At 34.7% G+C, this 16,857-nt stretch overlaps 1 protein-coding gene across 4 annotated transcripts in view; it reads left to right on the top strand.

Annotated features, from left to right (window-relative positions):
- Positions 1-16,857, top strand: part of SSBP2 (single stranded DNA binding protein 2) — a 295,979-nt gene that overhangs the window by 97,937 nt on the left and 181,185 nt on the right. For all 4 annotated transcript variants that reach the window (XM_020888072.2, XM_020888073.2, XM_020888070.2 and 1 more), the window contains exon 4: positions 4,076-4,160. In XM_020888072.2, the coding sequence (XP_020743731.2) occupies positions 4,076-4,160 (85 nt within the window). The remainder of the gene's footprint in view (positions 1-4,075; positions 4,161-16,857) is intronic.

Below are 16,857 nucleotides of genomic sequence, written 5' to 3'. Positions count from 1 at the left end.
CGTGTATACACAATTATAGTAATATACGGTGTAACAAGTGAGAGCAGGGCCTGGGGTTGGTACTCTGGGGAAGGTCAACATTTGAGTATAAACAGATAAAGAGGAGCCTCCAAAGAAAATAGAGAGGAAGAAGGGTAATCAGGAAAGAATAATATTTGGAAACTAGAAAAGGTGTTCCAAGGAGAGAGTAAATTCTGCAGCAGGTATAAATTTAAAAAAAAAGTTTTCCTGAATTGGAAACTGAGGTTTTCTTAGGTCTTCTTGGGGAGAACAGTTTCAGTGGAATAGTGAACATGAAATTTAGGATACTGTTATGTTCCATTTTTCCAGCTCCAGGGTTATGAAGAATAGTTGAAGTATGTGATGATATGTATAGTAGTTTCAGGATTAACAACAAAGAACAGGACCTGGCATTTTTGTTTTTTTATTTTTAGAATAGATTTCAGCAAGTATATAGATGGAGGTAAAAAGAGCAGGGGAGATTGAAGATGCTGAAAGAGAACAAACATGAACAAAAATGCAGAATAAATTACGGGAGAAATGAGGGGCAGAGGCCTTGAAGAAGAGAGAAGTTTCTCCCTTTAGTATGGCTTAGGGGAAAGTGTGTGATTTTTCTGGAACTGTTTTTCTTGTTCCTAATAAGATGTCCCTTGTGATTTCTTTTCTTCTTTCAGTTTGCATCATGCCCAGAACTGTTGTAATTTTTATGCCTCTCTCCCGTGTTCATTATACTCACTGTGATCAAATCCGTCTTGAAAACATGTTTCCTATTAATATGCTTTAATAAAAGCTCTCTTCCATGAATTTCAGGGATACAAATGCCAAGGAACTTCTTTCACCTGAAATTAATGTCCTTTTTTATTTGTATAATTTAAAAATACACATTTTTTAAAAGTTCCTATTTAAACTTTTAATGGAAGAAACTTTTAAATTTAATTTTATATATAAAAACCTTTTGGAATAACTTTGGGCTCATGTATTTATATCCTGTAATTAAATATGTATAACATTGCAGAAAAAATGAACCAATAACTAAGGTTATCATAAGAATCCAGTTTCTATCCCCTGGCAGTGGAAAAGTCAAATTTTGCAGCACGCCAGCACTCTGACTATCTTAGAATCTAATAATGACATCAGGTGTAGCTAAGAATAACCAAATAGCCATGTGAAAATAATTGTGTTGAAATTAATCATTAGGCTCACTAGAATGATATATAATATTTGTAAGTGGCAGACTACTTCTTATTTATCTTGTATGTATTGCCTGTAATAGGCATTGCATAGCTAATTATTTACTTGAATTTGTTAAACTAAACATCAATATAAGACAGTGTAGGCAACAACTAGGATAGAAAGAGGAGTATAACCACAGTAAGCACGGAATTAATCATGTTAGCAAGAAAGAAAGTAAACAACAGAAGTGGTCAGACTGTTTAGAAAAAATGAAATGTGTTAGAGAGTAGGAAAGGAATGTGTAATACAAAGGAAGATTTGGTGGGAAGACATTGTTAAAAAAAAAACAACCTGTGGTACATATACACCATGGAATGTTACTCAGCCATTAAAAAGAATTCATTTGAATCAGTTCTAATGAGGTGGACAAAACTGGAGCCCATTATACAGAGTGAAGTAAGCCAGAAAGAAAAATACCAATACAGTATACTAACACATATATATGGAATTTAGAAAGATGATAACAATAACCCTAATATGCAAGACAGAAAAAGAGACACAGATGTATAGAACAGACTTTTGGACTCTATGGGAGAAGGCAAGGGTGGGATGTTCAGAGAGAACAGCATTGAAACAAGTATACTTGTTGAAACAGATCACCAGCCCAGGTTGGATGCATGAGACAAGTGCTCAGGGCTGGTGCACTGGGAAGACCCAGAGGGATGGGATGAGAGGGAGGCGGGAGGGGGGATCGGGATGGGGAACACATGTAAATCCATGGCTGATTCATGTCAATGTATGGCAAAAACCACTACAATATTGTAAAGTAATTAGCCTCCAACTAATAAAAATAATTGGGGAAAAAAATAAATAGAAAATTTTAGACAAACAACAACAACTTGGAATTTTCCCCTAAATACAAAGGATTGGAAAGAAAATTGAGACAAATTTTGCTTTGTTAATAAGAAAACTTTTTTTGTCCATAATAACTCTGAGTCTTTTTTAGAATATTTTTAATATCTGTATGCTGTTTTAAAAATAATTTAGGGACTTCCCTAGCAGTCCAGTGGTTAAGACTTCACCTTGTCTCTGTTATTGTAGAACTGTGTATTTATTCTTGGGGTAAATGTCTTTAAAAGGATATATTTCTTTACCGTTATTCAAGAAAATAGTGTATATTTTGATCCATTTTTATACATCTAATAATGTAGGACTATTTGAAACACTATATATAAAGTTATGCTACTTTAGTAATTTGTTTTATTATCCTTATTCTGGCTCTTATAAATTTTTGACCACTTGCTAAATCCATAAAGAGAAACATTGTCATAATATTGCATAATATTCTGTGATTAAATACAATTTAAAGACAGCCATTATAAAATTTTGGTTTTAAGAACTTTGAAGTTCCTTAAGAATGTGAAAATAAGTATAATTGCAGCACATAATTCATAACACACCTGATCCAGGTGTAAAACTTTAATCTGTATCCTTGTCTGTGTATAATTATTATACTTTTTATCCCAAAAGGGATATAGGAAAGCCAAGCACAACTTTAAACTGCTTGCACTCTAGTTCAGGAATTGAAATTATTTGAATTAATTTGGCCTTTATTGTTTGCTTTGTATTTCTAGCTTATTGTAGAAACTTAAAAGGAAATAAATGTCAGTACTTAATCTTTCGTATATTTTGCCTCTAAGAGTAATTTATTTTACTGAATTAATTGTTATAATGCCTGGAGAATGTTTTATCCTAGCTCAGGAGAGAGATCCAGATGAAATGAGACTTCAAAGGTCAAAACAAAGAGACCAGTTTGACTTACCAAGCTTTATTGTGCCATTTTTAACTGTGCCCTCAGCCCAGTGACCTGCCTTAACAATATGTATGCATTTTAAGTTTTTGTGCAAGCTAGTTATGGTGTTAGTTTTATTAATAATAATATGTTTACTGTAAGACCCTGTGCTTATTTTATACAATTTAATTTTCTCAACAGCCCCATTTTATAGAGGAGAAAATTGTTTCTTGTTTAAACAAATTGAACTAGTAGGTGGCAGGGCCAGCTTCTATCTCAGATATGTCCTAGTCCTAAACTTATGCCGTTAACCATTTGGCTTAGCATACTTTCCAATTCTCTAGAGAGGAAAATGTACAGTAAAAAAATATTTGTTGATCAGTAAAACTGCTTTTGTTTATCATTAGGACTTTCAGACATTTGCTTTCTTGATTTTAATCCCTTGTTCATGTTCACTGTTAATTTTATGAAACATGATTGGGGCTATGTGTTTTGTAAGCAGTATAATTATTTTTCCCAACCAGTTCTGTTTTGCTTTTATTGCTCTTGAATAGGAAGAAAAAAAGAAAGTGTGAATTTTTAAATTTTCAAAATGACCAACATATCTTGGTAATTACAAAGGAAAACCAGAGGATACTTTAAGAAAATATATTTATTTGTCAGGTGTGACCTAATGGTTAGGGTATTGGCCTGGGGATTGTACATTAAAATTATCTTGAAAAAGGGAATTTCACTTTTAAAAATAAAGTTACTTTATTCCTTAATGATTAAATTGTTATTAAAAAAATCTTTTATTCTTCATGGGAAAGTTGTGAAAAGTGTTATAATTATTTCAGTCAAATGTTTAAGTCATTCATAAGACAATTAAGAATGACAGTTAAAATTTTTTTATTGTCATTTTAGAAAAGTCTTAGCATTTCTGTGTGATGGCTAGGTTATACCTATTACTACAAGAAGAGCCTTCTCTGAATTTAAATCTTTCAAATAAATATTTGTCCTAAAGAAGAAAACACATATTGTGTAAGGAATATTTGCCTTCTGTTTTTGGAATTGTGCTCTCTCATTTGACATTATGTGATTTTCTTAATGTTTCCATAATTACTTTTTTAGTGTATTTTGGGATCTGTACTGTGCAGCTCCAGAAAGACGGGAAACATGTGAACATTCAAGTGAAGCAAAAGCCTTCCATGATTATGTAAGTTTCTATACAGTTTTACTAAGCTATATTGTCAGTTTTCTTTTCAACCACTGTTCTTGAAAAATATGTTGGACCATCCATTTTTTTCCTTTGGTACTTAAGGTATTATTGTTTTTTTCTTGGGAAATAGGCTTATCAATGTAAAAGTGAAACACAAATGGATGTGTGAGTGTTGTTGAAGAAGCTTTGGGTAGGAGAGTAGTCCTAACTTCAAACTATTAGACGTGTTTCTTACCTTTAAGTGTGCCTGATTTGTGTAATTGCCTATTTATAAAAATTAAGTAGTAATTATTCCACAAAAAAGTCATCATAAGAATGTTATAAAAGTTCTTCTTCTGCATTTCCATTTAAAAATATATAGAAGTATTACATTATTCTTTTTACAACTTTGAGTTACATTATCATAAGGCTAAATATCCACTCACTGAATTCAGTTCCATAAGTAAATTTATTGTGAATTAAAGGAAATACAAGATATGAGAGCAAAAAGTCTGGACAAATAATGAAAATATGAGTTTTTTTTAAAGTTCTTCAGGGCAGTGGGTATCCTTGACTAGGTGATGTATGTTGAGTGTTTTTTAAGAATTATAAATGTGATTTTAGAGAGTTGATGGCACAAGGAAGTAGAATTGTAGGAGAAAGGTGGGGGACAGGGGGAGTAGATTTTCTTCAGGGAAAAGTGGCATTTAATAATGGCAAGACTGTTTTGTTTTTAAAACTTAACTTGGCTGCACTGTATCGGGTCTCAGTTTCAGAGTCACAGGGTCCTCAATCTTCACTGTGGTATGTGGGATCCCTTAGTTATATCATGCTAAATCTTAGTTGTGGCATGTGGGATCTAGTTCCCTGACCAGGGATCGAACCTGGGCCTGCTGCATTGGGAGCTCAGAATCTTAGCCTCTGGACCACCTGGGAAGTTTCAGTGAGACTGTGCTTTAAAGGGGCTAGGAAAACACTGTTTGCAGAACTGACCATGAGACATGCAGACTGAGTCTGGGATGGAGGAAAACCAGTTTCCTTGGTTTAGAGGAAGTAGAATTAGGCCTGGAGCCTGAGGAAATACTGATTTTAAGTACCTAAAAATTTACCGGAGGGATGCATGTTTAGTTGGTGAAAGGGTGGCATCATTCTGTGTAAATACCCTTTAAGACCAGAACCAGGCCTCAAAAGGGAAAAGAAACTTGTTCTTCCAAAGGAAGTATTTCAGCCTTAGACTGGAGAGTGGAAATAGCCAGAATTATAATCCCAAACATAGCACAAGGAAGAGTATGCAGACTTCAGTGAAAATCTTGGGCATCTGACAGGGACTGTGTAATACTTTAAATGTGTACTAAACCGATTAAAGGGAGACTGTTTGTGATTACTTCATCGGATATTGATTGTGCTCATAAAGCTTGCTATGTGCTAAGCACTAGCTCTTGGGGACACATAAAGAAAAAGCACAGAAAAGGCAGGTAAGACAGGGCCCAAGACGTGGCATTTATTTGAACAATTTGATTCTCCTTTTTCACCCTTGGGTAATGGCTGCAAAGGGAAACAGAGACCCAACCATGCAGAGAGTGAAGATTCCGACTAGAGTAAAATACTCATCCGTCTCTTACATCAAGAAACATGCCTAGATTTGGCCTGCTCTTAATGGGATAAATTTTTAAAATAACCACTAATTTTGACAACTAGATGGCGTTAGAGAGTACCAGTGTTCTGCTGTAAATGACATACAGTATTTATGGATCTACATCTTGAGAAATTAATTATATAAGCATTTTTTCAAAATCCCATTGTATAGAAAGATGCAACCGTCTATTCACCACGGAGATCTTTAAAGGACCACTGAACTAATTAGTATCTCCTTCTCAGAAGCATTAGATAAATCACCATTGTCATTGCCTTAGCCATTATCGTCATAATCATTTTGCATTCATAAGGCACTTTCAATGCTTCAGAGAGTACTTACCCTTGTTAACTTTAGAAGCTCACTTAAATATTTCAAGGTTTTTGAAAACAAGCAATGACCAGAGGTAGGAGTGAAATGAGAGTAAATTTTATAGGAAAAATAACTCCTCCACATTTAATTTGGTCCTAAGAAAATGTAGTTTAGAAAAAATTCAGTATTTGGATTTTGCAGTTTGTTATCAGTTAGCACATGTTTTATCAGGTGTTTCTTAATTTTATCTTTAACATTAGTTTCAAGATATTTGATTTCTTAGATGGAATTTTTATTATCCCTTTTTAAGTCAATTTAATTTTAATGGTAATACATCTTTAAATGGTAATACATCTCTGAATTTTTTTAAAATGGAGATTGCTGTAAAGGTAGAGTTTGGCTTATGTAATTTTATATTGCAATTGGATTTTTAGAAATGTTTGTTTCCTGTAACACTTCCATGGTAATTTTTTGGGTGGGATTTCCTAAATTCTTAATCTTAGACAATTTCTGAATGACCAACATGATTCATGTTTGAGGTGCAGGTGAAGTTTGAAAGACTCAGGGAAGAAGTAGGAAACAGGAACAAACAATCAGATTTTGGTAAAATTCTGTCATGTTATATTGTTATGTTAGAGTCCATTGGGAACCATTTTAGAATAGTGATTTATATATATACCCTTTGAATTTCAAGATAGTTGTCAAAAAAATTCTTAAAAATATTTTATTTATTAGCTGCATTTTTAGAATAAAAAATACTTGCATGTGTAAATTCTGATGCATTTAAAAAGTCCTGTTATTTTATAGTCTTCATTTATCTATGAGATTGAATGGATAATGAAAGAATAAACATTTTTAAAAGGAAATAGTGGACACATAATAAGGTAAATTATGAATAATCCTTTTAATTAAAAAAATAGGCTAAAATGTTAAAAGTGGTTATCTTTTGATGTTGAGATTATGCATGATTTTTATTTTTGTCTATTTATGTCTGTATTTTCCAAGTATCTAGTTAATTTTATATTCAAGAAAGTTACTTTAAAGCAGATTAAATTTCACCTTACAGTGAGTTCTAATCTTCTAAAATTAGAAATAAAAAACAGTAAATTTGAAGTGGTCATATGCTTTCATGTCACCATGTTATATTCATAAGCATATTTAGTACTTCCCATGAAAAACTTTTTTTTGGTAAATATGCATACTAAAAGAGAGATAGGTAAAGTGAATAGATGTTATTTTGAGCCATTCTATAATTTCTAATAACTTTTTTTGATAACAATTATCCCAGAAACATTATTTTAACTTTTGGTTTTGAACTTTTTTTGATTTGTTTTCTAACCATTGCCTGTTTAAGAATACGGATTTTTGTCATTGTATCATTTTGTTTGCAAAATAATTATAGATGCAGTGTTAATTAATATCTTTTTCTTTAAGAAAAAATCACCCAGTTCATACTTCTTGAGAAAAAGAAAAAAGAGAGGAAGCATTTAAATGAGTAAAATTTTGATCTTCTTACACTTATGTTTTAAAATACATTATTTACAATCTGTATGGAGTACCAACTATAAAATAAGTGTACCTTTAGAAATCAGCAGTTAATAGCGTGTAGGCATGTACTTTTGGATGACAAAGGTATAAAAACCACAATAAAATGATTACTGTACTTGTCAGGACAACGAGAGGTAGAAAGAGGTTCTGATCGAAATGGGGCTTGTGGCTTGGGCTTCTGAGATGGTGGTGGTTACTTTATAATAACCATATGTTTGCTTTATAAAACTACATAGTGCCACAAATTTACTTTGTATGGCTTCTTATACTTTTTATTTTAAAGTAACAAGATTTTAGATCAGTTATAATAATTATCTTTAGAAAAAGAAAGAGTACCATCATTTCTAATGTGTTTCCAGGCATTGCTATAGTTCATCCTTGAGAACTGATGGAGAAAATGCAGGGATGGTTTCCACATAAACCTGTGTTGGTTTCTTCTCTTCTGTGACAGATTCTATGAAGTGTGTCTACCTGTTGATTTTTCTGAAGGGGAGTACAGAATAAGATCAGAAATGTTGGAGGAAAATTTAGTAATGAAGAACTTACTTTGTAAGAAAAGAGAAATTTTATAGTATGACTATTTTGGAGATATCTTGCTTGGCCTGTTAGCCTGTTATTTTTAACCTAAGTGAAAACCAGGTTTATCTAAATATAAAATTGTTATTATGTACATGCAATATTATCATTAAAAAGTAAACCATCATTTCAAGTGATTAGAAGTAATGCCTGCTACCTTGTAAAGTTTATTGGACTAGCTTTCCTTTTCTCCCCATTAGTATGTTTTTATTTCACTCAAATCTCAGGCAGTGCTTTCATGTGGAGCTAATTAATGTTTACTGGATTTTTTTCCTGCTACAGCTTAACATAGAATTGTTTTATTTAATAATTTATTTCTGCTTTCATTTATTTCCAAAATATTTAGCAAAAATGTCAATGTATGCTTCTAAACTTTTAACTGAAAACATACACAGTGATTATAATTTTAGTTCTTTGGTATGGATAGAAAATTCCTTAATTGTCCTAAAGCAAAGATAGAGCCAAAATATATTATTGCCTTAGTAATGTGTTGGTAATGAAATCTCATTATTACAATGAGCTCTTGAGAGCAGAGAATATTAGACCCATTCTTTCCCAGGGTCTGTCAAGTAATAGATGCTCAATAAGTATCCACAGAATGAAGTAGTCTGTTAATTGGTAAACTGGAAATGTTTCAGATAATTCAACTGTTTAGGTAAAGTGATAGGCTTGAGTTATAATTGTTGATAAAATGTGACTGGTTTTTGTATTCTTGCCTAAGAGAGTGTTTGTAACATCTGAAAAGAATTATGTTACGGGTTTGTAGAGATGGGGTAGTTTTTTTTAAATGATACAAAAACACCTACTATGTACATAAAATAGTTGGAGAAGAATACTTTTGTATGTTAGAAAGATTTTTTAACAGATAATTACTTATTATTTAGGAAAATACTTGTGTAGAAACTACTGTAGAGAGATAGGTGCATTCTTTGCCATGATCCTATAATATCCTCTGTGCATCTCTTGAATGTCCCTGTATATTAGATTTTCATAATAGGATGTTTTCTCTAATAATTTGTGAGCTTCCTCAGGGAATAGACTTTGTCTTATTTATCTTTTTCATTCTTTCTACCCAGCAGGGTGCCTGACAGGAGATGTTCAAATCATGTTTTGTGTTTATATAAATGAATGACTAAAATATTATGTAATAAGTATTTATCACTTCTTATTTTAATATAACTGAATATGTAGTTGCAAGGAGGTCATTTAGTGCTACTTTTACTCACTTTGTATTTTGAAACAAATTGAGATAAAATGGCAGCTTGTAAAGAAATAAGTGAATCAAAGCAGGTAGCAGAGGCTTTATAATCTTGGGAGGCATGGCTCTAGGGAATGTAGTGGTGAACAAAACAGATATAGTTCCCACACTCATGGCAAAAGAGACCTTCTCTCAAGAGGTTTGAAGTATCAAATTGTAAAATATATGTAGAGATAGCATGATATTGCTAGACTCATAAAATTTATAGATATGTAAGAATATGGAGAGAAATAGATTAGAATATGGAGAATAAATACACATAACTTTTGACAGGTATTCAGTTTTGGCATATAGTAGACATAATTAGTAAATGCTCAAATGGATGAATAGTCTCACATTGGACCATAATTCTCCTAAACAGTACATGTAAACTAGAGTTCTTGATAGACTAGGAAAAATAAAGTTATATTTTAAATCCATTAAGATAATAAAAACTGTCAAAACAGTGATTATATTTGTGGTTCTCTAGTATGAATAGATGATTCCTTGATTGTCCTAAAACAAAGATTGAGCCAAAATATACTTGTCGGTCAGTACTGGTAGTTGTTCAGCTCAAGGGGTAAGAGACACACAGGTTCCACATCTGCAGAGACAGAGGGCTAACTGTACTATGCCTTTTTTTTTTTTTTAATGTCAGGGACTTGAGCATGTGCGGATTTGGTATCTGTCAGGATCTTGGAACCACTTCCCCACAAATACCAAAGGACCACTGTAATGAGATTCATTTTTAAAAGTTTTTTTTTTTTAATTTTTTATATTGTGTTGGAGTATAGCTGATTAACAAACAATGTTGTAATGGTTTCAGGTGACCAGGGAAGGGACACAGCCATACATATAAATGTATCCATTTTCTCCAAATTCCCCTCCCATCCAGGCTGCCACATAACATTGAGCAGATTTCTGTGTGCTATATAGTAGGTCATTGTTGGTTATCCGTTTTAAATATAGCAGTGTGTGCATGTCCATCCCAAATTCCATAACTATACCTACCCCCATCCTCCCCCTGGCAACCATAAGTCCGTTCTCTTAAGTCTGTGAGTCTCTCTGTTTTGTAAGTTCATTTGTATCATTTCTTTTTAGACTCCACATATAAAGGATGTCATGTGATATTTCTCCTTCTCTGTCTGACTTAGTTCACTTAGTATCACACTCTCTACGTCCATCCATGTTGCTGCAGATTTTTGCCTTATTCTTATCTGCCATATTATTTCTGCTCTTGTTTTCATTTCCTGTAGGATCAAGTTTAATTTCTCTTGCTAAATATAAGTGGTATAAACCAGCTTATATTCTTTATAACACAACATAAGTTGATTATTTTGTTCTGTTTTTGTGCAAGCTATGTTGATTTGAAGAATTACATTCACCACTTTACCTGTGAGATGTGTGTCTTATCAACATGTCCTTGGGCATAGGATGGCTTCTGGAGGGCATCTAAGTACTGCTAAGAGCTATCAGATATTCTCCCTGTTACTTTTGATCTTGAGATTTCCTGTAGGGCAATATGTTACTTCAGTCATTCAGTGGTAAACATGCATAACAAGAGCCAGTCAGGGAAACTATAAACACATTGGGGAAGAATTCTACTTTACCTAATCTCTTAGAATAATTTACTGCATTATATAGACCCACAGGGCACTGGCAGCTCAGTTGGTAAAGAATCTGCCTGCAGTGCAAGAGACCCAGGTTCGATTCCTGGGTCAAGGAGATCCTATGGAGAAGGAAATGGCAGCTCACTACGGAATTCTTGCCTGGGAAATGCTATGGACAGAGGAGCCTGGCAGGCTATAGTTCATGGGGTCACAAGAGTCGGAGATGACTTAGCGACTAAACCACCATATAGATATAAAATTCAAAAAGAAGTAAGAGAAGAAGTTAATATGGAAGAAAGGTAAAACAGCAGAGCAGATCTGACTTCATAGTTTGTTTCACTGTGAAAAATAATGTATTGTTTCAAAGTATGTTGTTTCATGGATTCATCTTAGGCCCTTTTCCTCCCACTGGTGTGATTTTATTAAAATCTAATTTCTGGTGAATGTGGAAAAATGAAGATGGAAAGGCCTTAATTAACTGTTTTTGAGGCAGATGTTGCACTGCCTGTGATTATGTTGCCAATAGCGTCATAACATAAATGACAGAAATATGATACTGTTTCAAAAGTAGCATGCATATCAAACTTTCTATTAGAGATTTGAAACTCATAAATTTATTTTGGAGATTTTGAAAAACTGGCTGATGTTGAAACAATGCTAGGTATGTTTAAGGAATGGTAAGAAGAGCTGTTTGACCAGAGTAGAAAAATCAAACTCAAGGTCAGTGCTTCGCTAACAGACGGTAGCATTTTAAAACTGTAAGTCATCTTTTTCAGTGGCTTCTTGCTGAGTTCCCTGGACTTAGGGCTGCAGTGGAAGGACCATTGAAGGTGCCTAGGAGCAAGAGTGAGAGAATCCTATAAGAAGGTCCTTGGCTTCCTCTGTTATAACCAGAGTAGCTCAGTTTTCACCTATTCCTAGTTACTTATACTTTCTCTTTCTTACTAAATGAAACCCCCAATTTAACTAGTTCCTTATGTTATAAATAAATCTTCTTTTATTTTGATAGGTATATAGTTGATTTACAATGTTGTGTTCCTGCTGTGTAGCAAAGTGAATGAGCTATGTGCATACATATATCACTTTTTATTTTTTATACCCTTCCCATTCAGGTCATTCAGAGCATTGAGTAGAGTTTCCTGTTCTATTTGGTGTTTTCTCATCACTTATGTATTTTATCCATAGTATCAGTACTGTATATATGTCAATCCCAGTCTCCTAATTCTTCCCACTCCATCTCCTTTCCCCCTTCATGTACATGTTTCTTCTCTATGTCTGTGTCTGTATTTCTACTTTGCAAATAAGATATACACCATTTTTCTAGATTCTAAATATATGTGTTAATGTGCAACATTTGCTTTTCTCTTTCTGACTTACTCTGTATGACAGTCTCTAGGTCCGTCCACGTCTCTGTAAATGACCCAGTTTTGCTCCTTTTTTATGGCCGAGCAATGTTCCATTGAATGTATGTACCATTCCTTCTTTATCCGTTCCTCTGTTGATGGGCATTTAGGTTGCTTCCATGTCTTGGACTTCCCCAGTAGCTCAGTGGTAAAGAATCCGCCTGTAAGGCAGGAGACATGGGTTTGATCCCTGTTGTTGGGAAGATTCCCTGGAGGAGAACATGGCAACCCACTCCAGTATTCTTGCCTGGAGAATCCCATGGACAGAGGAGCCTAGCGAGCTACAGTCAGTAGGGTTGCAAAGAATTGAACCTGACTGACCACATGTCTTCTTGGCTATTGTAAATAGTGCTGCAGTGAACTCTGAGGTACATAAGTCCTTTTGGATTATGGTTTTTTCTTGGTATGTGCCCAGTAGTGGGATTGCTGGGTCATATGGTAGATCTATTTTTAGGTTTTTAAGGAACCTGCATACTACTGTTCTCCACAGTGGCTATATCAATTTACTTTCCCACCAACAGTATAAGAGGATTCCCTTTTCTCCACACCCTCTCTAGCGTTTATGGTTTGTAGATTTTGGTAATGGCCATTCTGACCAGTATGAGGTGATACTTTACTGTAGTTTTGGTTTGCATTTCTGTAATAATTTGGAGAAGGAAATGGCAACCCACTCCAGTATTCTTGCCTGGAAAATCCTATAGACAGAGGAGGCTGGTGGGCTACAGTCCATGGGGGTCTCAAGAGTCGGACATGATTTAGCGACTAAACCCATAATAATTAGCAATGTTGAACATCTTTTTATGTGTTTGTTGGCCATCTGTATGTCTTCTTTGTATAAATGTCTGTTTAGGTATTCTGCCTACTCTTTGATTGGGTTGTTTGCTTTTTTAATATTGAGCTTCATGGGCTGTTTGTATATTTTGGAGAGTAATCCTTTGTAAGTTTCTTTGTTTGCAAATGTTTTCTCCTGTTCTGAGGTTTATCTTTTCACCTCTAAATGAATCTTCTTTGAATCTCCTTTTACAATCAAAGACTTTAAAAAAGGTTGAAAACTGCTTATTTGGCCTGACCTAGTTATTTTACTATTATCTGTTTACAAGACATAAAAAACTGGGTACATACCCAGAGCCGATATCTTTCACTCAGTTGTGTTTGAATCTTTGCGACCCCATGGACTGCAGCACACCAGGCTTCCCTGTCAATCCCCATTTCCTGGAGCTTGCTCAAACTCATGTCCATCGAGTTAGTGATGCCATCCAACCATCTCATATTCTGTCATCCCCTTCTCCTTCTGCCTTCAATCTTTTCCAGCATCAGAGTCTTTAAAGACATAAAGGATATGGTATGCCATTGTTTAAAAATGGAGTGAAGTTTAGCTGGGAAAACTCAAGTTTTCCAAATTTTCATTGAGTACTTTTTCTACTGTTGTGGATGAAAGTTTTGTTCTGTCTGTACTCGAGTCATTTTTTTAAAAGCATATTCAGAAAATAGTAAATTCTATTTTAGGGCAGCTAATCTGAGGACATGTGTAAGAGGAGCTGAAAAAGGGAAAGGGCTAATGGCAAAGACTGTGAGGAGGCATCCTAATAGTCTTGATGTCAGCTGAAAAGCCCTTGAATGAGGGTGGTGGCAAATGAAATGCAAAATTAAGAATGAAAATGAAGAATTAAAAAGTTGAGATTGTCTAGTTGTAAGCATTGAGGAAGAAAGAAATTTTAAAAATATTTTGTAAAATTACTTAAAAATAACATGACTGATTAACTGAGACTTGTGATACTGTTATCAGAAATCTGAAATTTGGAAGGAAAAAGAAGTTTCAGTTTTAAATGTTGCGTTAAGTTAATGAGGGAATAAGGGTAAAATAAGAATAGAGTCCTGGTGATAGAACTTTGGAAAGAAATACCTTTAGTAGGTGACAGAAAGGAAGAGGCTAGCGTTAAGACAGGGGAAAAATACGATATAATGAGAGGTGAACGCTTATCACACTAGCTAGTCAGGCTTTGATGGCTTGACTGGTGTGTGCTTTAACCCAGTAAATTCACCAGATCTGTTCCCTGTTGCTGGATGTGTCCAATGTGAATGCTCTATCCTAGAGCAGCTAATACAATGTGTTCGTGTTAAGGTTCTATCTTGAGTTCCTAAGATATTCAAAAGTTGTTTATGGTTTTTGAAGCAAGACGCGAGGCTCCTACTGTGTCAAATGCCTGGATGATTTTTATAGGCTACAATTTCATTTTAGAAAGCAGTCATGTATTGTGAAGGGGAGAAAGTAGATTCAAGTTTGGAGAAGAACTAAGTGGACTTAAATGATCCATGGCTTTTTCCAGAAGTTTTTTAAACAGATTAATAGGTAGGGAAACCCCAGTGTATTAGCCTGCCTTCTTTGTTTGCAACTTTGCTTTAGTAAACATGTGTTGACTTGCCTGTTAAATAAAGATCAGTAAAAATGCTCATACCTTAGGAGGTAAGCATACATGAAGACTGTAAAAATCCATCCCATTCCACTTGGTGGTCCAGTGGCTTGTACTTAATTAGTACTCAGTATTTGATGAAAGAATATGCATTCTTCAGGCATGCTGTTTCTTCTTTTAGTACTTCTTCTTTTTTTTTTTTTTTAATGTTTTGGCTGTACTGGATCTTTGTTGCTTTGCACAAGCTTTCTCTAGTTGTGCCGAGTGGACGCCACTCTTGTTGCAGTGTGTGGACTTCTCATTGTGGGGGCTTCTCTTGTTGGGGCGCCCTTTCTCTAGGTGCGTGGACTTTAGTAGTTGCAGCTCACAGGCTCTAGAGCACAGGCTCAGTAGTTGTGGCCCATGGGCTTCGTTGCTCCGCAGCACGTGGAATCTTCCTGGATCAGGGATCAAACCCGTGTCTCTTGCATTAGCCGGAGGACTCTTATCCACTGCACCACTAGGGAACTCCTAGCATCTGTTTCTATACTAAGTGTCCCAACTTCCATGGAAACTTTGTACTGCTACTCATAGGTGATCCATTTGGTATTTCTTCTTTCTTTCCTTTGATAATTACCCTGTTTATCACCTTATCCCTCTTCCTGATCATCATCATTTCTTTGTCAGCCCTAAGAGAGAGATGAAAAGAGAAAATGAAGAAAAATATTTCAAAACTGAAATTATAATTTTTTATTATAGACAAAAGCTCAAATACATAAAGGGAATGGGGGAATGTCTTTAGACATTAATAACTCCTTTATTGCTTACAATAGTATATCTTAATTTAATATGTATTAGAAATTATGGGCATAATTTCCATATGCATTTTTCATCAACACATAACTACATAACCAAACTAACTTCCTCTTTGCTCTGACCTGCAATATCCCCATGAAGAAACACTGGAAACTTGTAAGTTAAATCTGGAGACCTGTTCCATCACAGGCCACCTGCCTGCATACTCTTCTGTCTTTTCCAGACCTTGAGTATAACCTTTGACTTTTTCTTCCCATTTTCCTTTGTCAATTTTTTTCTCCCACAGTGCCTTCTCTCTTTCTTTATGTCTAGAATTTTCATTTTATTCACTACGGAGACATACAGGAAGTAACAAAGCAGACACCAGGGAGTTTGCAGAGACTTTGGAATCTTAGCAAGATTTTGTTTGAAAAATAAATAGAACTTACCTGGTTTTACCTCCAAAACCACATTCCTGCTTATTTATTTATTTATTTAAGGAGTTGTTGGAAAGGTGGAGTGGATAGGGGTATTTTAAATCCCTTATATGGGAATTATTCTCCTCTCTTGACTGAATGAGAGCTCATTCTTGAAGTTCAAAGCAAGGATTGAGCTGACACCAGTGCCTGGTTCTTTAGAACTTGTGGTATCCTTGGAAACCTCTCCCTTTCCAAGAGGTCTTTCTGAAAGGGCAGAATAAATAGGTATGGTGCTTTCCTAGGTGACCCTCAAAGGTTCTCCTCCTGGGTCTTCTGCTGCCTTTTAATGCTTTATTTTCCATCATCTTGCCTACTTGCTGGGATTTTCAGGCTAATACTACCTTTGAGAGTAACTAACTAAGCTTTTGTGTTCTTAATGAATGTTTAGGTTTAGTTTCTTCATTGCCAATGAGATTTAACATCAGGCATTATTGTGAGGGAAGCTTTCTGCTTTTTGTTACTATAGCTCCTTTCAGTTAATTTTAGCCCATTCCTGTATTTTCTTATGTCGAAGTTGTGCATCCAGTTGGATCATGTACAGAGTTCTTCTGTCTTATCTGAGAAATGTTCATTTCTAGAACAAAAATGATTGGTTCCCTTGCTCAGGGACCCACTTGCTCAGATCAGTTTTTCAGATACTATCTGAATAAGCTCTCAGCCTCCTTTCTCAAATTTAAATTCTGTTGAACAGTGGTCAGCTTTAACAGTTTCCATCAGAGGGAAAAGGTAGGC

The sequence above is a fragment of the Odocoileus virginianus genome, chromosome 3 (genome assembly GCF_023699985.2).
Source record: "Odocoileus virginianus isolate 20LAN1187 ecotype Illinois chromosome 3, Ovbor_1.2, whole genome shotgun sequence".
NCBI lineage: Eukaryota > Metazoa > Chordata > Mammalia > Artiodactyla > Cervidae > Odocoileus > Odocoileus virginianus.
This window is presented reverse-complemented; position numbering and strand designations above follow the sequence as displayed.